Source organism: Armigeres subalbatus, chromosome 1 (assembly GCF_024139115.2).
Source record: "Armigeres subalbatus isolate Guangzhou_Male chromosome 1, GZ_Asu_2, whole genome shotgun sequence".
NCBI classification, from domain to species: Eukaryota; Metazoa; Arthropoda; class Insecta; order Diptera; family Culicidae; genus Armigeres; species Armigeres subalbatus.
Genome location: NC_085139.1, coordinates 127,331,793 through 127,358,293, shown reverse-complemented (window position 1 = coordinate 127,358,293; position 26,501 = coordinate 127,331,793). Strand labels below are relative to the sequence as shown.

At 38.9% G+C, this 26,501-nt stretch overlaps 1 protein-coding gene across 2 annotated transcripts in view; it reads left to right on the top strand.

Moving 5' to 3' along the window:
- The window catches only part of LOC134205103 (uncharacterized), a 71,374-nt gene extending 46,720 nt beyond the window's left edge, over positions 1–24,654 (top strand). Inside the window, exons 4-6 of one of the 2 annotated variants that reach the window (XM_062680029.1) lie at positions 14,794–15,301; positions 15,986–16,211; positions 22,670–24,654. In XM_062680029.1, coding sequence (XP_062536013.1) covers positions 14,794–15,301; positions 15,986–16,211; positions 22,670–23,051 — 1,116 coding nt within the window. In that variant the 3' untranslated portion in view covers positions 23,052–24,654. Of the gene's footprint in view, positions 1–14,793; positions 15,302–15,432; positions 15,956–15,985; positions 16,212–22,669 lie in introns of those variants that run through there. The other variant, XM_062680030.1, reaches the window with a different exon arrangement.
- The last annotated feature ends 1,847 nt before the right edge of the window (positions 24,655–26,501 follow it).

Here is a 26,501-nt window from a genome sequence, read left to right as displayed (position 1 = left end):
TCTTAGACTTTGTGACATTTTCACTTGCTGCAATGGATAGAGGTAACTCTGTTGAAACTTTGTACACGGATTTCAGTAAGGCTTTCGATAGAGTTGACATCTCTTTATTACTCTTTAAGCTTCAGCGATTAGGTTTTTCGGAATATTTGGTTAGATGGATTGAATCATATCTTAGAGATAGAACACAGTTAGTGCGCTTCCATAATAAATTGTCTTCGCCAATTAAAGTTACTTCTGGTGTACCACAAGGATCACACTTAGGTCCATTATTGTTCATTCTTTTTGTTAATGATATAACACTCATATTAAAACGCCTTAAGGTCCTTATTTATGCCGATGACATGAAATTGTACATGGAAATTTGTGATGATGCTGACTTAGCCGTATTTCAACAAGAAATTGACGATTTTTATAACTGGTGCTCAAAAACCTTCTCGATATAAACGTGAAAAAATGTAGCATAATTTCATTTACTAGAAAGCAGATATTACAAAACATTACCTGTTAACTAGGCCAGGAACGAATTATACGATGCACAAAAGTGAGAGACTTAGGGTTATTATTAGACTCCAAGTTGACCTTTGTAGAACATTATAACGTCATTATTCATAAAGCACATAACATGCTTGGATTCATTAAACGTTTCAGTTATCATTTCAATGACCCTACACGATAAAAACACTCTATGTGTCCTACGTCAGATCAATATTAAAATACTGTAGCATTGTCTGGTCACCCTATCAAGAAGTCCACTCAAATCGAATCGAATCAGTACAAAAACAGTTTTTGCTTTTTGCTCTTAGAAAGTTAGGTTGGTCAACCCTACCGCTTCCGTTATATGAATCTCGGTGCCTACTAATTAATATCGAAACACTTAAGAAAACCATGTTCCAGCATAATTTGCCATAATTCATTCCGTTTCACTGAATCGTACGCCGCCTTGAAATCAATAAACAGATGATGTGTCTGCAAGTTGTACTCCCGGAATTTATCAAGGATTTGTCTCAGGGTAAACATTTGATCCGTCGTTGATCGGCCCTCACGAAAACCTGCTTGGTATTCGCCGACGAAGGACTCTTCAAGCGGTCTCAATCAGAATACGGGACATAATTTTGTACGCCGAATTAAGGAGGGTTATTCCTCGGTAATTGGCGCACTCCAGTCTGTGCCCTTTTTTAAAGAGAGGGCAAATGAGGCCGTCCAACGAGCTGGCAGGCATTTCCTCGTCTTCACATATTTTCGACATAACATGAACTGCAGAACTTCATAAAGCTGCTCACTGCCATGTTTGAGAAGTTCAGCCGGGAGCTGCAGCTGGTCCTTCCCCGCAGCCTTATTGTTTGTCAGCTCTTTAACAACTTTTTTAATCTCATCTAGTGTAGGTGACTCCACAGCTTGCCCATCGTCGCTAATATTTATTCTGCTCACCGATGCACTGTCACTTCCACTATTCAACAAAGTCTCGAAGTATTGCTTCCGCCTGGCAGCCACTTCGGTTTTATCTGCACATGACGGGAGATGGCGCTGTCTTTCTCCGCACGCCATTGACAGACTCATAGAACCTCCGCATATCGTTCTGCTCCATTTTTTCCTGCGCCTCGCCAATTCAAGACAAAATTTTCAAAACGACTTATCTGCTTTTGTAAACAAAGATTCAATCGACGATTTGACGAATCTGATAGCTCTCCCACGCAAACCAACACCATCAACAGGTAGCGGAATCCTTCACCTACATATTGATGGTGTTGGTTTGCGTGGGAAAGCTATCAGATTCGTCAAATCGTCGATTGAATCTTTGTTTACAAAAGCAGATAAGTCGTTTTGAAAATTTTGTCTTGAATTACTTGTTCTTCATATTCTTTCTTCTTCCTGCGGTGGATTCGTTTTTCGATCGGGTACCCGACACCAACATCCGGCTTCTGGCAACGTTCTTCTCGTCTGTCACTCTCTGACACTCGCCTCTGTGCAGTGCCTACCACTTCTCGTGCTGTTGTGCTCACCGCTCCATGGATCGACTCCCATAGATCGTTGATATTGTCGCTAACGTTGATTGCACTTATCCGTTCGTCGAGCTTCTGGCGGTACTCAGCCGATACTCCTTCCGCCGACAATCGCTGGATATTGTAACGCATCGTTCGCTGTGATCTCTCGTTCGATACAGTTGACAACCGTGATCGAATTTTACTGACAACGAGGTAGTGATCAGAGTCAATGTTCGGACCTCTGAATGTCCGCACATTGATAACATCCGAGAAATGGCGCCCATCCACCAGAACATGGTCTATCTGGTTGCAAGTTTCACCATTTGGGTGTCTCCGGGTGTGTTTTCGGATATTCTTTCGTTCAAAGTAGGTGCTACTGATGGCCATCCCTCTGGAAGCAGCGAAATTTACTAGCCATAGGCCGTTGTCATTGGTAGCAGAGTGAAGGCTCTCCCTACCGATTATGGGACGGAAAAAGTCCTCTGACAATGTTCACGTCATGCTTTGGGCACTCTCCATAGGCTTTATCAAGACATTCATAAAACGTGTCCTTCACGTCGTCGGTTTTATCGTTTGTCGGTGCGTAAACGTTGATTAGGCTGTAATTGAAGAATTTGCCCCGTATCCTCAACACATCACTACGAAACCAACTTCATGCTCTGCTATTCCGCCGCCGCTGTGATAGATGTTATACTTGAATGCAGTGTTGGTCGTGGGGTCCACGGCTCGGAATTCACGTTCTCCGGATCTAAGCCATCGGACTTCTTGAATAGCGGCCACGTTCACTCCAACCTTTTGCAGTTCACGAGCCAAAAGGCTCACTCGTCCAGGTTCATTTAGGGTCCTGACATTCCAGGTACCGAGTTTCCAATCATAGTCCTTATTTCGTTGCCGGGTCGGTTGCCAAAAATAACGTTCGCTTTTTCTTTTATCTCTATTTTTCGTGGTATTTGAGAGGCTTCAGTAAGCTACCTTACCGGGGTCGCGTTACATACATCGCGCTGGTGGGGCTGCCACCTTAGGTATAGCAGACGCGATACAGCATTTCGTTGATCAGCCGCTGGGTACCAGGCAGACGCTGTTTGAGCCGCACCTCCTGGTGAACAGATGCTCGAGGCGTACCTTCTCACTCTAGCTGATGTCAGAAGGACAACAGTGCCCAGGCTGCACTACCAGCTAAGTACACAACCCTTAGCAGGCGGTCTTTTGTCATCGGACGACCCGTGGAAGCATGAGATAGGAGCTTGTGGGGACCAGAGCTCTGTTGGGCGCTCCTTCATTGATGTCAACCCACCATTTTGCAGCCCAACCCAGCCCTCGGTCTCAAAACATAACTTGTTTTTAAAATTTCACATGATATTGTAACTAAGGGTTACTCAGCATTTCATTATGAAGTTTTAAAACTGTCTGTCATATTAGATCGTTCATGACTCTTAGCCTCAGAAAGAAAGTTCATGAGTTTATTTCAGCAGACGATGGCTGCAACATTCAATGAACATGTATGGATCAAAATATTGAATAATTTGTATTTGAAATCATTTCTATTGATGGAAGAGAGCAATTTGAAAAAGTAAAAAATGTCATATGATCCATCTCTACATACTATTACATACATACCCAACCAGCGCACAGTGTGCAAATGCGGGCCAAAAAACGGACGCAATTCAACCACGGTATGTACATATCTGGAGATTACCTTAAAAAATCACAAAAATCCAAATAAACTGATGGTGCCGACCCCTTTGTCGTTGGAATACTGGAAGTGTCCTATTTTGTCCAATTTCCCCTACAAATAGAGGATTTTGCTAATGCATATGTTCACATCAATCGAAAAGGCAGGGAAAACCTTGACTTGTGTTATGAAAATATCATAATAGGCCACCCATATATTTTTGAACACGGATAAGTGTCTCATTTTGTCTAACACCCCCTATAAAATGCTTCAGATGATACACATTTAAGATTCGAGGAGATCATCAAATGAGTTACTGTCAGTTATGGAATTCAGAACGATGAAATAGTGTTATCCTCGGACAATTCATTGGGAATCTGTTTAGTGTCTGTTTTTGTCTGATGCCCCCTATAATTTTGAAATATTTTCAAAAGTATAACATCAAATCAATTTTCATTTTAGGAAAATGTACTAAGATCCTTGAAGACTATTGTAGGCATATCAAAAGGCTATTCCTTTTTTGCAGGGTCCCTTCAGTGTCTCATTTTGTCCAATATCCCTTATACGTTGAACCTTTTTTTCAATTTATCAGAACACACAAATTGAAAGCTCGAGAAAATTTTGTGAAAAATTGGCGAATTATCTGGACAAAGAAATGTGACTCTTCCTAGGGGGTTGAATAGTGTCTGATTATGCCAAATATCCCCTATAGTTGAATGAAATTTTAAAATCAGATAGAGCAAATCAATTAATAACTATGAAAATTATATTAGCATCCTTGTTTACTTAGTGGACATATTAAAAAGAGTTTTTTTTTTCTTTTTCAGAGTGCATCGTCCAGTGCCTCATTCTGTCTAATACCCCCTATACATTGAAATTCTTTTAATGCACAAAAACATCAATTAAAGTTCGAGAGAATTTTGTGAATTGTGCTAATTTTAGCAAATCACTTGAATAATAAAATAAGGCCTTAGCCTCGGCCTTAGCTAATTAACAGGGAGCTGGGTAATGTCTGATTTTGGTCAATATTCCCTATACTCAAATGAAGTTCCAATATATAGTAGAGCAAATCAATAAATAACATAGAAAACTATATCAAGATCCTTGCGTATTATAGTGGAAATATTAAAGAAAGGTTGTTTTTCTTAAGTGCACCGCCCAGTGTCCATTTGATGATGATTCGCTGATTTTTACAAAATTCTTTAGTTATTTTGATTTGTGTGTTCGTATCCATTAAAATATTTCCTAGAAGGATATTTGTCGGAATGGGACACTGGACGGCGCACTTAAGAAAAACAACCTTTCTTTAATATGTTCACTATAATACGCATAGATCTTGATATAGTTTTCTATGTTATTTATTGATTTGCTCTACTATATATTGGAACTTCATTTGAATATAGGGAATATTGACCAAAATCAGACATTACCCAGCTCCCTGTTAATTAGCTAAGGCCGAGGCTAAGGCCTTATTTTATTATTCAAGTGATTTGCTAAAATTAGCACAATTCACAAAATTCTCTCGAACTTTAATTGATGTTTTTGTGCATTAAAAGAATTTCAATGTATAGGGGGTATTAGACAGAATGAGGCACTGGACGATGCACTCTGAAAAAGAAAAAAAAAACTCTCTTTAATATGTCCACTAAGTAAACAAGGATGCTAATATAATTTTCATAGTTATTAATTGATTTGCTCTATCTGATTTTAAAATTTCATTCAACTATAGGGGATATTTGGCATAATCAGACACTATTCAACCCCCTAGGAAGAGTCACATTTCTTTGTCCAGATAATTCGCCAATTTTCACAAAATTTTCTCGAGCTTTCAATTTGTGTGTTCTGATAAATTGAAAAAAAGGTTCAACGTATAAGGGATATTGGACAAAATGAGACACTGAAGGGACCCTGCAAAAAAGGAATAGCCTTTTGATATGCCTACAATAGTCTTCAAGGATCTTAGTACATTTTCCTAAAATGAAAATTGATTTGATGTTATACTTTTGAAAATATTTCAAAATTATAGGGGGCATCAGACAAAAACAGACACTAAACAGATTCCCAATGAATTGTCCGAGGATAACACTATTTCATCGTTCTGAATTCCATAACTGACAGTAACTCATTTGATGATCTCCTCGAATCTTAAATGTGTATCATCTGAAGCATTTTATAGGGGGTGTTAGACAAAATGAGACACTTATCCGTGTTCAAAAATATATGGGAGGCCTATTACGATATTTCCATAACACAAGTCAAGGTATTCCCTGTCTTTTCGATTGATGTGAACATATGTATTAGCAAAATCCTCTATTTGTAAGGGAAATTGGACAAAATAGGACACTTCCAGTATTCTAACGGCAAAGGGGTCGGCACCATCAGATTATTTGGATTTTTGTGATTTTTTTTAAGGTAATCTCCAGATATGTACATACCGTGGTTGAATTGCGTCCGTTTTTTGGCTCGAATTTGCACACTGTGCAGCGATTGGCAAACTTTCTTAAAGTTCCGCACAAGAACCACTAAAAATTGCATATATGAAACTGCTAGATTTGTACAAATATTTTATAAGACCTTAGTATTTTGCAAGCTTTTCTAAAAATACCTGTAATGGCCAAAATACTATCATTTAGTATAAAAAGCCAGCCATCTTCGGCATGGTCTTGCTTGCACAAGTTCGTATCTGTCGTGACCCAGACCAGACGAGGTTACTAGGCTCATCCATTCGTCGCAATAATATTCAGCAAACTGATTTGCACTTCGTTTTGACACGATCATTCGAAATGTTTCATCTAAGGTAGTTTGCTATCCATTCGTGAGAAATCATTTTTTTGAATCATTTTTTTTCGATACTTTATAGGCCTTATCGTGTCTACTACATTCTCCTCCACCTGTACTGTGAGGTGTGTAATAAAAGTAGATTGAATTAAGAACTTCATATTGACGATCCTTCAATAAATATTATCCACATCAAACTATTTTTTTACTACTCTTTTATTGTAAATACAATACAACCTTCTCAATTTTTCAAAAAGATTTACAATATAATACAATCAAGCCGATAAAATGTTGGATTTCTAAACCAAATTCAATTCAAGTCCAAACAAACATCAATCCAATTTAAAAGGTAAAGAATGCAAATCCAAACTAAATGCAATCTAATTCAATTCAGATTCAATCTAAATCTAATCCAAATCAAAACAAAATCCAATGAAAATCAAATTCAATCCAGATACAGTTAATCCAAAAACAATCAAAATCCAATTCAAATCCAATCCAAATCCAATCCAAACCCAATCCAAATCTAATCCAAATCCAATCCAAACCCAATCCAAATCCAATCCAAATGCAATCCAAATCCAATCCAAATCCAATCCAAATCCAATCCAAATCCAATCCAAATCCAATCCAAATCCAATCCAAATCCAATCCAAATCCAATCCAAATCCAATCCAAATGCAAATCCAATCCAAATCAATCAAATCAATCCAAATCAATCAAATCAATCCAAATCAATCCAAATCCAATCAAATCAATCAATCAAATCAATCAAATCAATCCAAATCAATCCAATTCAATCCAAATCAATCCAAATCTAATCCAAATCCAATCCAAATCCAATCCAAATCCAATCCAAATCCAATCCAAATCCAATCCAAATCCAATCCAAATCCAATCCAAATCCAATCCAAATCCAATCCAAATTCAATCCAAATCCAATCCAAATCCAATTCAAATCCAACCCAAGTCCAATCGAAGAAAGGTTAGAATGTTATTATTATTTATTATTTTATTTATAATCCATCTGACAGAAGTCTTAATGAATGCTACTCAAACTATTTAAACATTATTTGCGCGCATTGAACGAATAATTTTCTGTCTAAATACTGACGAAGACATACCAAACAATGTTGATTATGTATGTTTTATATTTTTGCTGTGTATTTTCATATGTTCTGTAATTTTGATGAAATTTAAAGCCATGTTGTCTACAATTAGAATTAAGTGTTCAATAGAACCACTATAAGGTCAGTTGAATAAAATCTATAAATAAATATATAAAAAATCTAATCTAAATCTAAATTTAATCCAATTACAATCCAAATCTAATACAAGTTTAATCCAAATCCTATCTAAATGTTATCCAAATCCAATTAAAATCCAATTCAAATCCAGTTCAAATCGAAGCCAAATCCAATACAAATCAAATCCACATCCAATCTCCAAATTTTGTTTTAATGTTTTATATTTGTATCATGCAAACAATCCAATTCGTCATCTTGTTTTTATATTTTTGTTCTATTTGTCATTTCTGTTTGGAAATGCATTATTCTTTAACTTTCCATCTTTCTTTTGTCGTCTGGCCTGCTCCTCTGCCCTTCCTTCAGCCTACCGGAGAGACACTTGCCTTTGCTGATTTTCGTTCTGTTTTTTATTATTATTGTGCCACTCCCTCTTAAGTCAGGGAGTATATCGGAGACGCCAGATTTCGTCATTCGCATTTTTTAGGGCCCTCCTTAGCCTAGCGGTAAGATGCGCGGCTGTAAAGCAAGAACATGCTGAGGGTGGCTGGGTTTGATTCCCGGTGCCGGTCTAGGCATTTTTCGAGTTGGGAATTGCTCGACTTCTGTGGGCATAACAGTATCATCGTGTTAGCCTCATAATATACGAATGCAAAAATGAAAACCTGGCTTAGTAACCTCGCAGTTAATAACTGTAAAAGTGCTTAATGAATAGCAGCGAGGCGGCAATGTTTCAATGGGGGATGTAATGCCAATAAAATGAAGAAGAATTTTTGTTTTGGATGCCATCTTTTTTGCTTTTTCTTTTTGTCACCCGGCCTGCTCTTCTGCCCTTCCGTCAGGGAGCCTACCGGGAAAATTTCTGTTTATAATATTTTCTATATTTGCTCTTTTATAATGATTTTTTCATCAATTCTGTCTTCTTCCGCTGCTTCTTTCATTTTTTTTTCCATTACCGTTACCTGATTCCACCCTTTACTACGTATCACATATCATATTTTCCTGGAGCACTACAAAACAAAATCAACCAAAAAAAGTAAGGTTCCAATTTGAATCTACCGGCTGCGTCATTGTGACCCAGACGAGATTACTAGGCCTGATCGTATCTACGTATTTACTGTTTACCAGCTATATTTTAGAAAATTCGTAAATTTTGAATTTTTCATAATCCGTGCAAACCTAAACAGTCATTATGTATTCTCGGCAACTCTTTATCTTACAATAATTTTGAACATTGGTGTCTGAGATGTTTACAGGCTCATGGATACCAAGAACGTTCAACGAATTCAAGAGAAAACAAATAAAGAATTACAGTAATATCCCGATTTTATCACCCCCCTGGTGAATTTTGGGGTGATAAAACAGGGTATGTGACAAAATTGGGAAAAAAAATATTTCCAATTTTTTCGTTCATTCCACAAATATGAACTATTTTATGCTTTGGAAAGGCTAAATGCGTGAACGGTACCCGTTATTTCCTGTCGAAATTGCTTATAGAATATTTCCCAGGTACTCAGAAGTCGTACGTAATAAACTACAGGCGGTGAAAGTTATTTCATGAAAATCAATGTTGCTTGTGGTATTATTTACGAAAATAAAAAGAATGACAAAATTTTTTGGGGTGACAAAATCGGGTCGAAAACGTGACAAAATCGGGACGTGATAAAATCGGGTCGAAAACGTGATAAAATCGGGGGTAGACAAAATCGGGGGTAGACAAAATCGGGGAGTGACAAAATCGGGTCAACACTGTATTACATTTTTATAGCATTCTTTTTTCTTTATTGCTGTGTATTTTGATTTTAAATATTTTCTGCAATGCACTCAGACATTTAGGGCTACGGATGGTATTCCTGACAGGGCTCAATTCCCGGCACAGGCTGAAAAACCAAAGATAGAAACATATTTTTTCCGAAACTCCTCCGCAATAGTGTGAGCTGCAGCTTGTTAAAAAATTAAAGACGCATTAGAGGAATGTGCCGAAGTGGAATAGCCTGCTGGGAATATCTGCCGATAACCAACTGCTATTTCTCGGGTACTTATTCAAAAGGACGTATGTGATTTTGTAAACAAAGATTCAAACATCGATTTGTCCAATCCAAGGGCCTCATACGCCTGTCACTGGCGAACAAAGCTCGTGTACTCTGCATCGAAGCTTAGAACCGGTGTTAGGGCGCAATCGTCAATGCGCACATATTTATATTCGGTTAGTTACTGCCGCCTACAAGGTACTCTCCCAAATTTTGTACCGTCGACTAACACCAATTGCGAGAGAGTTCGTGGGGCAGTACCAGGCGGGATTTATGGGTGAACGCTCTACCACAGACCAGGTGTTCGCCATACGTCAGGTATTGCAGAAATGCCGCGAATACAACGTGCCCACACATCATCTATTTATCGACTTCAAAGCCGCATATGATACAATCGATCGGGACCAGCTATGGCAGCTAATGCACGAAAACGGATTTCCGGATAAACTGATACGGTTGATCAAGGCGACGATGGATCGGGTGATGTGCGTAGTTCGAGTTTCAGGGGCATTCTCGAGTCCCTTCGAAACCCGTAGAGGGTTACGGCAAGGTGATGGTCTTTCGTGTCTGCTATTCAACATCGCTTTGGAGGGAGTAATACGAAGGGCAGGGATTGACACGAGTGGTACGATTTTCACGAAGTCCGTCCAGTTATTTCGTTTCGCCGACGACATTGATATCATGGCACGTAACTTTGAGAGGATGGAGGAAGCCTACATCAGACTGAAAAGCGAAGCTAAACGGATTGGACTAGTCATCAACACGTCGAAGACGAAGTACATGATAGGAAGAGGCTCAAGAGAGGTCAATGAGCCACCCACCACGAGTTTCTATCGGTGGTGACGAAATCGAGGTGGTTGAAGAATTCGTGTACTTGGGCTCACTGGTGACCGCCGATAACGATACCAGCAGAGAAATTCGGAGACGCATAGTGGCTGGAAATCGTACGTACTTTGGACTCCGCAAAACGCTCCGATCGAATAGAGTTCGCCGCCGTACCAAACTGACTATCTACAAAACGCTTATAAGACCGGTAGTTCTCTACGGACACGAGACCTGGACGATGCTCGTGGAGGACCAACGCGCACTGGGAGTTTTCGAAAGGAAAGTGTTGCGTACCATCTATGGTGGGGTGCAGATGGCGGACGGTACGTGGAGGAGGCGAATGAACCACGAGTTGCATCAGCTGTTGGGAGAACCATCCATCGTTCACACCGCGAAAATCGGAAGACTGCGGTGGGCCGGGCACGTAGCCAGAATGTCGGACAGTAATCCGGTGAAAATGGTTCTCGACAACGATCCGACGGGAACAAGAAGGCGAGGTGCACAGCGGGCAAGGTGGATCGATCAGGTGGAGGACGACTTGCGGACCCTCCGCAGACTGCGTGGTTGGCGAAGTGCAGCCATGAACCGAGCTGAATGGAGAAGTCTTTTATGTGCAGCACAGGCCACTCCGGCCTTAGTCTGATGATAAATAAATAGTTACTGCAAATAAATTCTTTTTCGAGTCCCTATATTCAAGCAGGTATCTCAAGCATACCACATCGTTATATTGCTGCATGATTGAGTGTTTAATTTTGATAAAATATCGAAAACAAAAGTGTGCATAAAAATTGCCTCGCCATAACAAAAAGGTGGTAGAGAATTTACACTGTTGTTTACATTTTAGAACCAAATCCAGATGTCGCACATGTCGGGGTAGGGCTTCAGTGCTCCGTCTTCTCCCCCTGGTCCAATCTGATAGTACTCCCACCCAAATCATCACCACAGACAGGTAGGAGAAGCCATTGGCTACCTGATGGTGGTGTTGGTTTGCGTGGGAGTGCCATCAGATTGGACAAATCGACGTTTGAATCTTTGTTTACAAAATCACTTACGTCCTTTTGAATAAGTAGCCGAGATTTGAAGCATTTATTGTCTTGATCGGTGAATTAATGATCTGTGACAACCAGCGGCGTCGCGTAACCTCACTTTTTACCTGTGAACTGACCCAAAAATTGGAAATTTTTTATATTTTGACAGCCCAAATGGAAAAGAAAATTATCAGACTCGTTTATACTAATTAAAATCTAGTTATTCTAGGCATTTCCGCACACCAATTCCTAAAAATTTAAATTCAGTGCACAGGTTAGATTGAGGTTATGGAAACGCCACTGGTGACAACTTTTGCAATATTTCATTCTATTTAAAATAAAAATAAAAACCAATCTATGTATGTATGTATGTTCGCTAACTACTTCTGAACCACTTGGCCGATTTCAACCAAATTTGGTACACACACTCTCTCTCCTCAGGGGAAGTTAACAAAGGGGGTGGGATGGTCATTTGGAAAAGGGGGAGGGGTGGTGGGAAAAACGAACAATTCTGAAAACGAAACAATTCTGTGTAACTTTCAACTCTCAGGACCGATTTGTATATGATACCAAATTTTGTATATGTGTACTATGAGGTGACGATCATATTCGAGGCTAATTTGGTAAAGGGGGGAGGGGTTTGGAAGGAGGGGTATTGTACAGAAAAAGGGTCAATTCAGAGTAAATTATGAACTTCTGTACCGATTTCAACCAAATTTGGTACACACATTTTCTATCCTGAGGAGAAGATAACAAAGGGGGTGCAATGGACATTGGAAAAAGAGTAATAGCCTATTTAGATTACGCCATTAATGACATAATAATTGGCGTTTCAGGGTAAATACGCTTTATGATGTCATTATTTACGTAATATTCCATACATTTTGCGCTGTCAAAAGATACCCGCTAAAAAGAGTTATAAAGAATTTATTACGAACAATTATTACGAGAGAGCTTTCGTTCTAACTGGGATGCAGGGAGAAATTCAACAAAACAAAACTGACAAGCGTCACGCTCTCTTTGCCAGAGAGAAAATTCTCTCTGTTTTCATTTCGTTTCGTAGTTGACAGTCATGCTCTTTCTGTCGCAGCAGGGTCGAATGCATGTTAGATGGAAATCGTCTGAGCAGTGATGGTTTTGTGGAAAGCATTTTATATGATGAAAAATAATGATGATAATTATTTATTCTCCACTTATTCAACATGAATTGTTTAAAAAACAGATGCTCTCTAGAATTAACATGAAGTATTTAACTTGAACCTAGATTTAATAGAACAAATCGAATAAATTTTCAAAGTTCAAGGGCCAATGTGGAAGACAATTTAAAACGTAGGAATGGTTGTAAAGCGAATATATTTGATGAATAAACATGATTTCATAAATTGTTTCAATTCTGCTCCTTGAATGGCTTAATATACTTTGGATTTCAACATTTTTCACGTGGGACAACTGTACGATTTGAATGGGATGTATATATAAAGTAGAATAACCTTAAATAAAACATGGATTGGTAATGCATTAATTCATCCAAAATCCAGTTTAAATTATATCACATGCACACGATTCGATTTTGTTAGAAGCTGTATCATTGATTGTCGAGTAGAACGCAATGGTTCAGTTTCCATTTTTGAATAAAAAAAAATTGCTGAGTTGCCCTTCATACATGGAGATACTGGTGGAAATACATTTTAGTTCGATAATATTTCTTGAAAATTGGTCCAATCATCCTTTTTTTTATTTATTTTTGAGAATTCCCAAAAGTATCTAAATTTTTCTATCAAATCTCCGTTCGATCATAGTACAGAATCAAAATACTTTTTAAACTTAAAAATAAATTGAGGAATAGTTTGATTCCCCAAAGAACGGCGCACCCAACTAATGAATGTAGCTTCGCTCATTATCCTTAATGAGAGCTTCAAATATTCTTCGAAAATTCCTTTTCATATTTTTTTTATATTTTTTTTTTCGTAGAAACTTTATTCAGAAAAAAATGTTCGATTGTCGCCACACAAATGCTTGATTTCGCAAATTAAATTTTTAAACTCTCCTTGAATTCAACCCTGTATTAGCGTGCAAATGAGGAAACATGGAAACGTCAAGATATATTATCTTGCTGCAGTCTGAACACCTCGTAATAATTGGATACCCTCTCACTTAACAAAGTCATAAATAGCCCAATCTGAATAGGCTATAAAAGGGTAAGGGGAAGAGGTTATCTTTAATACGAGCAATTCAGTGTAACTTCCAACCCCCATGACCAATTTCAACTAGATTTGGTACACATATTCTCTATTTTTGAATGATGTTTATTGAAAAGGTAGAAATCTTTATATCAGAGCGTTAATGAAGAAAGCTTCTAACGAATGGTTAAATTTGTTATGATTAAATCATTCAACTCTATAATTAAAGATTATGATTAATAGTTTGGTATTGTATTAGTTATTGTTAGTGGTATTGTTTAGTTATTGATCAACTCAACGCGTCATCGAAATCATGGTTTGCCCAGGGAAAAGCAATGATTAATGTGTTTCCTTCTGGATGGTGAATGTGATCCCTTCTTTAACAATAGACGTTTGTTCGGAATAAGGCATCGGTGGATGTTTTTCCTTTTTAAGAAATAGTCGTTTGTCCGGAATAAGGCGATTTTAGGTTTGATCCCTTTTTCAAAATCAGTCAATGTTTTCAAATGAAATCTGCCTTCTAATCAAATGATGAAGTATCAATAAGAAAACACAATTATCCTGTTGATCAATGGATTTATTCATTTTCCGATTGTGGAAAAAACTGCGAATCAAACTGGCAACTTCGAGCAAGGCCGGGTACATACAGCTAGTTTAAAATAAAAAAGATGTACATTTTATTTATTTCATTCAGTAAAAATGCCCAAAAAATCATGCCATGACGACACTGCCCAAGTAACCATTAGCACTATATTACGCCAAACCGCCATATAGGGCCAATATACGGCTATTTAAAAACTTATAAGCATTAAATTAGCACTATATGGCAGATTTGGCGGAATATAGTGCTTATTGATTACTTGGGTGTATTTCAAGTCCGTAAATTCTATGTGCATTTAGTGTAGGTATCAAGAGTAATATAAAATCTTGATTCTTCTTTCGTGGAAATTCAATTCCTAATTAAAAATAAGGCTCTAGCAAAAAAAAATAAATCTTCTATAATATTGTAGACAGTATCCCTGAAACCAGAAATTTGCTTTTGTTTTGTTTATAGCCCAAAATGGAATTGTCCGGTACCCTGAACCACACCGGTCCTCAAAGTAGCAATAAATCTAGTCAAACTCAGCCGGACGATTCAACTGTACCACTTACAACGACATCCTCTTCGGAAGAACCTTCGCTTTGGGAAATTCAAAATTTCAACGTCAAAGTAGTATTCCTTCTCGGACAATCCGAAACGGATTATCTTCACCAGCAGACGAAAGCATCACATTTGCCAACGTTTGATCACATTTCGACGACCGACGATACCCAACAGCCGGTTCCAACTCGTCCCGGACAACGGAAAGCACCAAGTGTAAGTTTATTTCCCCCCGAAGGCGATGTGGATCCGGCATTCAACGTTCGGGAGATGGAATTGGATGAACTGCAGGCGAGGATCGTTAACGAGAGTGAAGTCTATGGGGATATCATTCAGGAGAACTTTATCGATAGCTACAACAATTTAACGCTCAAGACGATCATGATGCTGAAATGGGTTACCAACAATTGTAATGGACGAGGTAAAGATTTAAGGGGATTGGGATTATTTTTATTCTTGAAACAGGTACTTCACGTGAGATCTAGATGCAATGGTTTGACTCCAGACAGGAAGGACTAGCGATGGTAATTAGTGGGTTTTTATTGTCTCCAGAAACTCTTCCAAGGCGACTACAGAAGGACAGCAAAGAGTATCTGCAGTTCCGACTGGATGAACGAGACTACAGTAACGATTTCGTAGCACGCATGCATGTCTATGTTTATGGGGAGGATTGGGTGAGGACGCATCAACCGTACGCTCCGGAGAATGTGGTCAACTTCACCATCAGTAAAGCAATTAAGCCTAGCATCACTCCGGAAGTGGGGCGCTACGTGGGTACTGTGCCCAAGGGAGCTGGACGATTTATCGAGTTCAACGTTACCGATATGGTTCAGGAGTGGTTCGAGAATCCTCATGTGAATAAATATGTCCTGGTGGAGACTTTCAACGTTTTCTCCGAACAAATCGTGGCGGATGATCCGAATGGAGGGAAATTTGTGAGCTATTTTGTTTACTTTTTAACGCTTTTTCTTACAGCGCTGGTGAGAGGTTGTGCTAAGGATGGGTAGCTTGCTTTTTTCCTACTTCCCGTACAGTTTCATGATATCTGAAATAAAAAGAACAATTTCTGATCCCATGAGGTTTCTTTTCTTCTATGTCTTTTCAGTGAAGTACATAATGAAATGTGATGACGACACGTTTGTGAACGTTCCGAATTTATTGCAAGTGCTGCTCGGTGGAACGGTACCTCTCTATCGGGCATCCATACCATTCTACGATAAGAACTCAATTGATGTCAAATCCTCTAGAAATCGGTTAGCAGAAGTAAAACGTTTGCTAACGGGTTTTCTCTTTTGTGAGGCCAAGCCGATTGGAGACACCAGCAGTAAGTGGTAGGTGCAAATTGATTAACGTTTAAGAAAAATAGTCTTGATTCGTGACCAAACTGTTGCTTCATTTTATGATAAATCTGTCAACTTTGTCTTCGTCTTTATATGTTCTATACAAATTTGTTTACTTACATTAAGCGTTGACTCTACACTCTTTACTGCAATTACATTTTGGGATTCAACATACCCGGCAACGAAAAGTTTGTTTGAGCAAATTGCTTTGCTTCGTATTTTGGTGATTTTCTTCAGCAACATGATAACAATAAAAAACGACACAAATTAATCTGAAATTGCTTCTTTGATTACCGTGAAGTACCCTAATTTCGCGCACTTAAGATCTGACAAAGTTAAAACGTTCATTAAAAAACATGTAGTGGCCATTTGGAAACATTTGCTACTGCATCACGTAGTAGAAGGATTCTAGGTTCTCAAAAAAATGTTACTTGCAAATTTTACCGCTATTTAAAAAAATGGAGTATGAATCCGAGACCGTTGTATGCTTCTTATTTCGCGCAAGAAAATAGGATAGTTCCCAATTTCGCGCAAAAGTGTTCCTAACTTCGCTCATGTTTGGAATAGAATATCGTTATTGGTTTGATGAAATATAATCAATTAACCAATAGAAGCATGCAAACCATTGTTCAAAATATGCAATTCTTTAGTCGAAATGGTATGTGCCTATATTTCGAACCTGGAGCTTTGCTTAGATTTTACTTTATGCATTTTAGTTGACACAAGTCATAATTCCTAAAATATCGTTTGCTTCTGAAATATAAACCATATTTTAAGAAAAAAGGCATTGTAGGGGCCCTCCTTAGCCGTGCGGTAAGACGCGCGGCTACAAAGCAAGACCATGCTGAGGGTGGCTGGGTTCGATTCCCGGTGCCGGTCTAGGCAATTTTCGGATTGAAAATTTTCTCGACTTCCCTGGGCATAAAAGTATCATCGTGTTAGCCTCATGATATACGAATGCAAAAATGGTAACTTGGCTTAGAAACCTCGCAGTCAATAACTGTGGAAGTGCTTAATGAACACTAAGCTGCGAGGAGGCTCTGTCCCAGTGTGGGGATGTAATGCCTATAAGAAGAAGAAGAAGATGAGCAATGTTTAGCTGGTGTATAAAAAAAGTTTAAATTTTCGAGACGTCATGAAAGAAAGTCTTAAATTCCGCTATCTCTTACATAGGACATCTTCTAATATGTGTTTTATTCAAAACATCTTCAATATTATATACATTATCGAAAAAGCTGCTGTAGTTTTATCTTAAGTTTAGCATCATTTTACACATCGCACATTTTAGCATCATTTTACACATCGGATTTGGTAGCTATTGCAGGCACTGATCTATAAGATTTTTCAAGTCAACAATAGTCGATGTCGGTGGTTATCCGCCTGAAAATTAGATAAAAAGCGTATGGGAATGAACTTTTCGGGTTCTATTCAGTGTAAAACTGTCATGTGTATTATATCGCTTTTGTTTCATTAGAATGTTGCAAATGAATTACTCTCATATACCTAATTTCGCTCACAAAGCGAAAGTCTAAATAAACACAAAATACATAAAATTTTACACTTTTCAATAGTAATGACGAATAAACATATCCAACAGAGCATAATGGATACAAATATTTCCAAAAAGTAGCCAGTTTTGTACAGTAAAATCATTTGTTTACTTGGGTCATGTTCTTCGTTGCTGTGCTAAGCACAAGCAAATATGGCGGTCGATGGGCGGATCAAATTGAAATAATTTTATTTGGTGTACTAAACCAAGTTTGTTTTTCAATTTTTTTTCGCGAAAAATATTCAACAACAATGATATTTTGTAATCCTCCAGATTTTTCAATTTTGACTGGTACCTAAAAATTGAAAAAAATAAATGATTTTATAATACGCGAAGTTAGGGCGCGCGCGAAATTAGGGCACATCACGGTATAAAGAATAAAGTGACCAGAATTTTCTTTATTTTCATTCGTATTTTTAAAGCGTATCAAATAGTTTCGAACGGAATTTTTCTCCTATCATCCTACAACTACTCGATTTCATAGAAACAAATACCCTAAAGTCTTTGGATTTTCCAAATATGCTTTAAATAGGACATCTACACCAACATTTGAAAAGGTCGTAACAGCCAAAACTTTTTTCCTCCAGTTTTTTTGTCTAAGCATTGCATATTATTCCGTTCCGGAACTGTTTCCTTTTTTTTTTTTTTTTTTTTTTTTGTCTTTAATTAGGAGACTTTCAGCCCGAGGCTGGCTCATCTCCGCGGAACTGTTTCCTATTTTTACTTTAATTACCTCCCGGAAACCAATCTTATCGATGTTGGCCGGCACGCGGGACCGAGTGAGTTCTGGAGTTCACGGAGTTTGATAATATTTGTACTCGCTTTGCATGGCCAGCAGAAATAGTGTAAAGGTGATCACGGATCCTCGGAGGACCCCGGATTCCTCCTCATATTATTGAAGGAGTGTGATCAGAGTTGGACTTAGAACGATCTTTCGAGATAGCTAGTGAAACAATTTCTACATGTTGGCGCACGTCTTTTGCCACCAGAAGGATTTGGTCTAGCTATGCTAAGGTCGTGCTTGTTACTCGTCGGGGACGGAAAGCGTGTTGACGGTTGTACAGTCAAACGATGTTTTCCAACTATTCTGTTAGCCTTCTATTTGCCAGCCATTCCAAAACCTTTTGCTCCTACGTTGGTGAGCGCAATTGGGCGGTAGCTACCAACTTCATTAGAAGGGCCCTGATTCTCTGGTTTGTGTGCCACGATACTAGATATCCATTCTGTAGGGTGTGCCGCTTAGCCATTCTTTGTTTAATGTTTCAAGAAGGAGGTAACATCGGGTATCCCATATTGTTTGGACCTGCGGAATTTCCTTTGCCTTGCCCCAGTTTGAGCTGGAGTTCCTCCAGTGAGAAGAGCTTGTTGACTTTGCTTCATTGTCTGGGAGACATTAAAAAGTAAGGACATCGGCGGAGGAGTAGGGGTGCTTTTTCCACAATGATTCGAGTCAGTCCTGGTAGGAAGACTGCAGATGGAAGTAAAATGGTCAGCCAAAGCAGTCGCTATGAGGGCCAGGTCACGTTGTGTTGCGCCGTCAATCGAGTGGATAATCCCCTTCGCCAGTCTCTTTTGCTCTTAAAGCAGTTTACCTTCCGCCAAAGGCCGGCCATTGACTATATACTGTTTATGCCGTCCAGGGATTCAGTTCACGATTTCTCCTTAGCTTCTCTGATCGTCTGTCAGCATGACTCCACGACTCTGCGACCGATTGGTAGACGTTCTCACCTACCTCGGCATACCACTTGTACCTGCCACCGAGGGTCGGTTCATGATGGTGGATGTAGTCCAGTTGATTTCCTGGAGGGCAATTACAGCTGGGTTGGCACTGGAGACTAGCAGCTCCAGGTCACAGATATTGTTTTGGAAGCCGTTGACGTTCCATTCAAGCAGGTGCTAGCCCTGCGCGGCTGTGACTGGGTTTGGGGTATCGTTGGGTTTCTACATGGTGCTGAGGGTCCGTAACCCAAAACCGGCAGAGAAGGAAGAGGTGACGTCGAATAACGGCGGTTGTCGTGAGTTTTGCTGAAGGTGTACTCCCCTCTCTTCCCGCCAGAGCTCTTCCGGAGGTAAATCCTTCGCAGTGATCAGCAGCTGGTACCACTGTAGGCCGAGAAGCCCGGCTATATAAAGGCGTTGGGGCTGAATCATTTTACATGGAGTTTGTCATCAACGGAGACTAATGTCATCGGAAATGAATTTAGCATCGCCTTGCTTGTCCTTCCTCGCTGGATTTCGGAGTTGTGTGTTTCTTGAGTGCTACAGTTTCTTGAGTGCTCTGTAGCACCATGATACGTAGCTTGTCGTTGATTTTGTCCATGACTTCAAGGTTGGCTTGCTGTCTGTTGACCGTTTCTGTTAGATCGAAACTTTGCTAATCAGTTCTTTAATGGTACCGCTCTTCTGAACAGTTTCCATGAATTTGCTAACTCCGCTAGTTTGCTTCGCTTTAGCTGCTTGCTGGTTTTCCTTACGTAGTTTGGCGATGGTTTTGTTTAGTTGTGATCTTTTGGATATTGTGATCTTTTCTTCCGGTGATGGCTTTTGCATATGATTTTGTTTGATTGTAGCCTGACGTGCCTCGATATCCTTTCGGGATTGAACGTACGTACCCCGGGGTCACCGCACCTACGCGGGTCAAGATTTTTGTGGGTGTGTTCACCAACTTACTGCTCGGTAGCCTTTTCTTAATCCAGTACAAGTCTCGTACGCCCTGGTTCGTAAGCTGAATGGCCAATCGTTTTGAATAGTTTTGTGATACTTGTTAAACTTATTCATTCACATATCAAGTTTCAAATGAAACGCCACACGCGTTGGAGAAAGCAGTTTTATTATATTCAATAAAGAAGACCCATAAGTCCCGCCTCTCTGTTGATCGATATGAGTGCATATATTGTGTAATCGTAACACTCACCAAAGGGGCGTGGCTACAGGGTTAACTTTATTAATTACAAGAAAGCACAACCGATGCCACTAATGGTGACAATGCTCGACTACACAACTCCTTAAGGCAAGTTATACAGTCCGCCATTTCGCATTCCGGTTACCATTGCCTTTTCGCTTTTATCTAAAAATGTCGGACACATCATTTCAAAGACTCAATCGTTTCCGGCTCAACTGGCTCATGGAATGCGAATGTCGGAGATCGGAACGCATTGCTTTTTCAGACTTCACTGATTGGCCATCTCGGTCTCGACAATGATTATATTCGTCCATCAGACTATTTTTGATAGTGTCCTTCATCAGACTTAAAGACGCGACGCGAGGCAAGATGCTGTTACAATCGTAAAAAAAAAATTACCTTTCCGTCGACCGGTTTCGGGCGCGATGTCGCCCATCTTCAAGACAATATCCGACCTATCTTTATCTTTATCTACTTGGCGCTTGCATACCAATGGGTTGAGCATATTGGATGACATTGCTCGTAAATCATAGCCAAATTTGTTTTAGCAGAAGGGAATATTCTTTCTTGACTACCGTATTTAAATGTTGGGTATTTCGTGAAAATTGCTTTATCGCAACACTTAAATGAAATGAATGGAAATATTGAATTGAGCACATATTGAAAATGTATACTACTCCCATATGCACCCAATTTTTTTTTGGTTTTCAGGCAGTTTTTTCAGTTAAATCTATTGAAAAGTCTGAGACTCACTCTAAATACCCTTAGTATCAATGACAAAGTGGTACATAATAATCAAAAGAAGATATAAACGAAAAATGCTTCCATTATGTGAGTAAAATTGATGCATTTAAACGACATTTCTATGGAAAAGTCTAAAAAATCACAATTCTTGTGGATTCATGGATTTGACTGATAATTGGCCTGGAGATACTGAATCTGGAATACTTTTGAAAACGGTGAACAGGTCTATTGTATAAGGCAACATGTGCATGCTATTGTTCGTTTACATCATGTTCATTCTCGGAATTGTTTATGTTGCATTCGCAATGTATTCGTATTGGTGACTCAGATAAAGACAAAGATGTGTGTATGCGTAGTAATGACGGATTTGGTTGAAGAAACCGGAGCTCACCCATTATGCTACGTACACACACGTCAAGCAGTTTGACGAACATTGACTCCGCCCCCAAGAAAACGCTTCGGTTGCTGCTTTGTTTGAACGTGTGTGAAGTTGTTCGAACAACCAATTGACAGTTGGCGGCTCGGTTGGAAAAAATTAAAACGGTTTGATTTTGGTTTGAGTTGCTGGGGGTGGAGTCAAAGTTCGCCGAACATGTTTGAGCATTTGTAGTGAAGTTGCACAAATCCCCATATATTTTTTGATGGTTGGTGTTCAAGTTGGCGCTTCGGTCGTTCGTGTGTGATATTGTTCGTCGAATAAATTGATTGTTCGTGTCGCTGTTGGTAAAACTTGATAGATGTTTGAATAAACGAGAGGTGGAGTCATTGTTGGTCAAACTGCTTGACCGTGTGTACGTTCCATTATAGAGCATATTATTTTTTTTTTTTGACATTGACAACATTGACTCCGCCCCCAGGAGGTTCGACAAGTTGACGCAATGTTCGAGCGTATGCAGACCAACTTGGTTCGTCAAACAGCTCTATACACTATCAAATGTTGCACCAACTTGTCCATTTTGCTTGGGGCGGAAGCAATGTTTATCCAACAGATTTGGCTATGTGTGTGGGGGGTTAGATGTATGGTTCAGTCAGATAAGATGGTCAAATTCTCAAAGTAGAGTAACTTGCAACATTAGATTCGAACTACATTTCTATGAATCAAACAAATAATTCAAATTGTTCTCGAGTGGAGCAAAATTTGAAGAAGCTCAACACATCATACATTGGTTATGTGCACACCGTTTTTGCTTTCCAAATTCAGATACGCAGTTATTTTATTTATATAGATAACGGAAACATGTTCCACTCTTACAGGTATTCCCCAAACTACATGTACAACAAAGAATTTTACCCAGACTACCTGTCGGGAACGGCATATCTCATGAATTTTAACGCAGCCAAACTGCTCTACCGCGCGTCACTGACGACACCGATCTTCCATCTGGAAGATGTTTACCTCACGGGAATCGTGGCTGATCGGGTAAAACTTCGCCGATATCACCATCCCCTGTTTTTCTATTCCACTACCAAAGATCTGTGCTCCCTCCGGGGAATGATCTCACAGCATCAGCTGCAACCGAGTGAACTGCGCAATGCATACGATTTTGTTACCAATCGGACGGCCGTCTGTTCGGCACCGGACCGAAATTTCAGCATGGCCAAAATGAAACTACAGCAGCGCAAAAAGTGCCACTGACACGGGCTTAAACGCGTCGCTACCGTCGTCGCAACCACCACCATCAGCAAGAAAAAACATGTCCGAGGTTTAATGCGAGGCTGAACTTGACTCGAACGGTGTTCGATAGCCTTTACCAACTTGTCGATAAGCTTCGTAGTTGTTGATACTCATCCGTTGCTGAATGAGTTTCTGTCTCCTTTCATTAGAGACATTCTTCCGTCTGAGTAACGTTAAGAAGACAAATTGCAAATACTTGTAAAATAATTGATAGGTAGTAAAAATTTAACTGAACTCTTGTTGGCCCAAAAAAGGGTATCGCGAAATGTTAATAGTGAAACATTTTACTCGTATTGATCACTTGAAGAGATTTAGCAGAAGTCAAAAACTATTGATACGCAGAACAAAATTTTCAAATTACGTGTCTTAGATCAAAAGCAGAAAATCTCGTAAGCGATAATGTAATTCATTATTTTCAAATTGAATAGAAACATAACATAAATATTTAATATAAACTAATTTGATTCAGCTGTGATTTCGAAATATTTTAGATAGATTTACAAAAGATAGAAACTATAGCATAAAATTGACTTAGTGAATAGTGAACCAATGCAAAACTGATTTTACCAATTCGAACTGTAGTCCTATAGAAAGCATTTACTTCATACCTCGTTGCTCGACCTTGTCTTATTTATTTAGGTAACATGTCATAGTTATAGTCATTTTCATATAGTCTGGCAATACAATTGAATTATCTTTTTTACGATCCAACCGAGCGTGGCGTAACATCACGTAACATGACGGGTGCCAACACTGGAAAGTGTTGACAGCAAATCATGTTAAAAAATTAGTAAAACTGCGCGTTTGAAGGCTTTGTCAATAAAGCGTTTGTTATTTTGACAAATTTGTACTTGTTAGGCTGTATTAAAGAGACTATAGACATAGTCATTTAGTCATACGCCTTATCAGTCCTAACGGATATTTGAACCAAAGTTTTTTGCCAGGTAATTCTCAAGCATAATTAGTTACTATTAGCTTTTAGTTAGGCCGTTACAAATATTTAAAAAAAATGTTCTAGTTCTCTTCCAGTGGAAAAAATAAAATAAAACTGAGAAACTTACCCTTGGTAAAGAATGTTTTTTTAAATTTATTTGTCGCCCCCTCAAAATGTAAACTTTTACCAAAACAATTCGAGGGGGAAGACATTTTTTTTAAATATTTGTATTGGCCTTATTGTTCTCACGCACATACATTTATTAGTTTTACGGATCTAGATCGCCGGCAAGGTAACTCGAGAATAGCCGCGTACACATTTTTTTTCGTAGCCATGGTACATGCTGGTACCAAATGATGAGAGAAAAATGTTGTTCGTACCATCCTGCGCACCGATAGAAAGAAAAACACGCTTATAAATTCGCGTATGACGTGTATCGTTAACCATGTAGGAATGATGCATTCTTCAAGCATAAACTCAGAACAATCTGATACAACGCATAATAGTCGACAGATTTCAATGCTGTGAAAATTAGTTTTACTTCCTAGCTTGCTACTAGTGTTTAGTTTTGTTAGATGGATTCATTTGTAGACAATACATTTGGAATGCATATGTAAATGCACAATGCAATATAGTCGAGTGATTTTTTGACTGTGAATTCTTCGAAATGCCTTGAATCATGTGCGAGTATCATCGAGTGCTTTTCTCTTCAATACGACACCAATCTTCACTGTCGCCCTGCAATCGATTCCAGTGATGTTGATGTCATCCGCAAAGCCGCAAAGTGATGACGAAACGCCGGATCTCTTAATAACACCCATGAGTACAATGTGGAACAGCAAATTCGAAAGTGCCGTTTCTCTGTATGAAACCACCGAATCCACCAAGTCATAAACGAAGTTGAGACTACGTCTGAAATCCGAAAATTTCGTGTAAGCCTACTGAGTTTCGCCGAATAACCAAGTTCGTGAATTATCTGCCACAGGTAGTTTCTTTTCTAAATCGCACGTTGCGTCTAAATCAATGAACAGATGGTGAGTCTGAAATTTTTTTTTTAATACTCTGAAAGGATTTTGAAAGTTCATCACCAGGAGTCTGAATGTTATAATTCCGGAATATGATCATCCGCAGGCTAAACATCTGATCTGTCGTTGATTAGTCCTCAGAAAACCCGGCCTGGTATTCGCTGACAAATTCTATTGTTGTTTGGATCGCGGTAACTTCCAGCAGGGTATGCATTGTCTTGTCATCTTTTGCATGTATCTACGCTGTTCCTAATACTAACTTAAATCTTGTGTCCTTATTTGGAAACATCCATTTGACCTGCCGTGCTAATTACTTCTTTCTGTGACAAGTTTAACCGTTTACGTAAGGGCCACATGACACAACCTGTCATATGCAGGGACATAAACAGGAACCTTTTCTAAGTTTGTGGGCAAACGCTCTACCATGGACTAGATGTTTGTCAAATATAGCAGAAATACCGCGAATACAACGAGCTCACACATCATCTTCACTATATCAATCAAGTCCATATCATGTTTTGTTATTCTGTTCATGGCTCATGTCCGGGATACCTTTTGGAACTTAACCCTTTTGGATATTAACGAAAATTCTTTTTAAAAAACCTTAAAAGTCAATTCCAGCGCTAAAAGAGGGAAATAAAATTTTATTTTACAAATACAGGGTTGTTACAACAGTCGCGGATTTCGCGATTCTCGCGTTTTTCGCGAATTTCGCGGATTTGTCGCGGATTATCTCTTCCAGTCGCGATTTTCGCGGTTCCTTAAAATGCTGTCGCGAAAATCGCGGTTTTACATTTACGCACTTTTATCGGGAATTCCTTTAACAATTCTTTCTTAGAAATTTCCGAACGAATTATTATAATAATTCAAGGAGGAATTCCTGAATGAATTTGCAATGAAACTCCTGAAAAAATCCCCGATTTCTTTTTTAATCTTTCCAAGGATTTCTTTGGACATTCTAACAAAAATTCTTTTGGGAATTCCTTTACGAGTTCGGAAATCCCTTTACGAGCTCCTACGGAAATCTCTTTACGAGTTCCTTTGGAAATCCCTTTGTTTACTAAAATATTTCTACTAATTGCTTCGTAAATTCCTTTGGAAATTCCTTCAAAAATTTCTTTAGGGACCCTTTCGATTTTTTTAAGGAACTCTTTCGAAAAGTTCTTCAGCAATATATTCGAAAATTTGTTTGGGAAATTTGATTTTTTTTAGAATTCCTTCGGAAATTCCTTTGTTTTTTTTTCTCTCAAATATTCCCTTAGCGATACCTTTGGAAATTATTTAAGGAAATTTTAAAGAAGGTATTCCTTTGCAATTTTTTTAAGTAAGGAAATTTGGAAACTTGGTGCTTGTTTGTAACAGCCCAGAGAATAGCGAAAAGGCTCAAAAACTTGCTCAGAAGTTTGAGAGTGCCCATAATGTTTGGTCTCATTAGTCCAATTGAGGATCAGG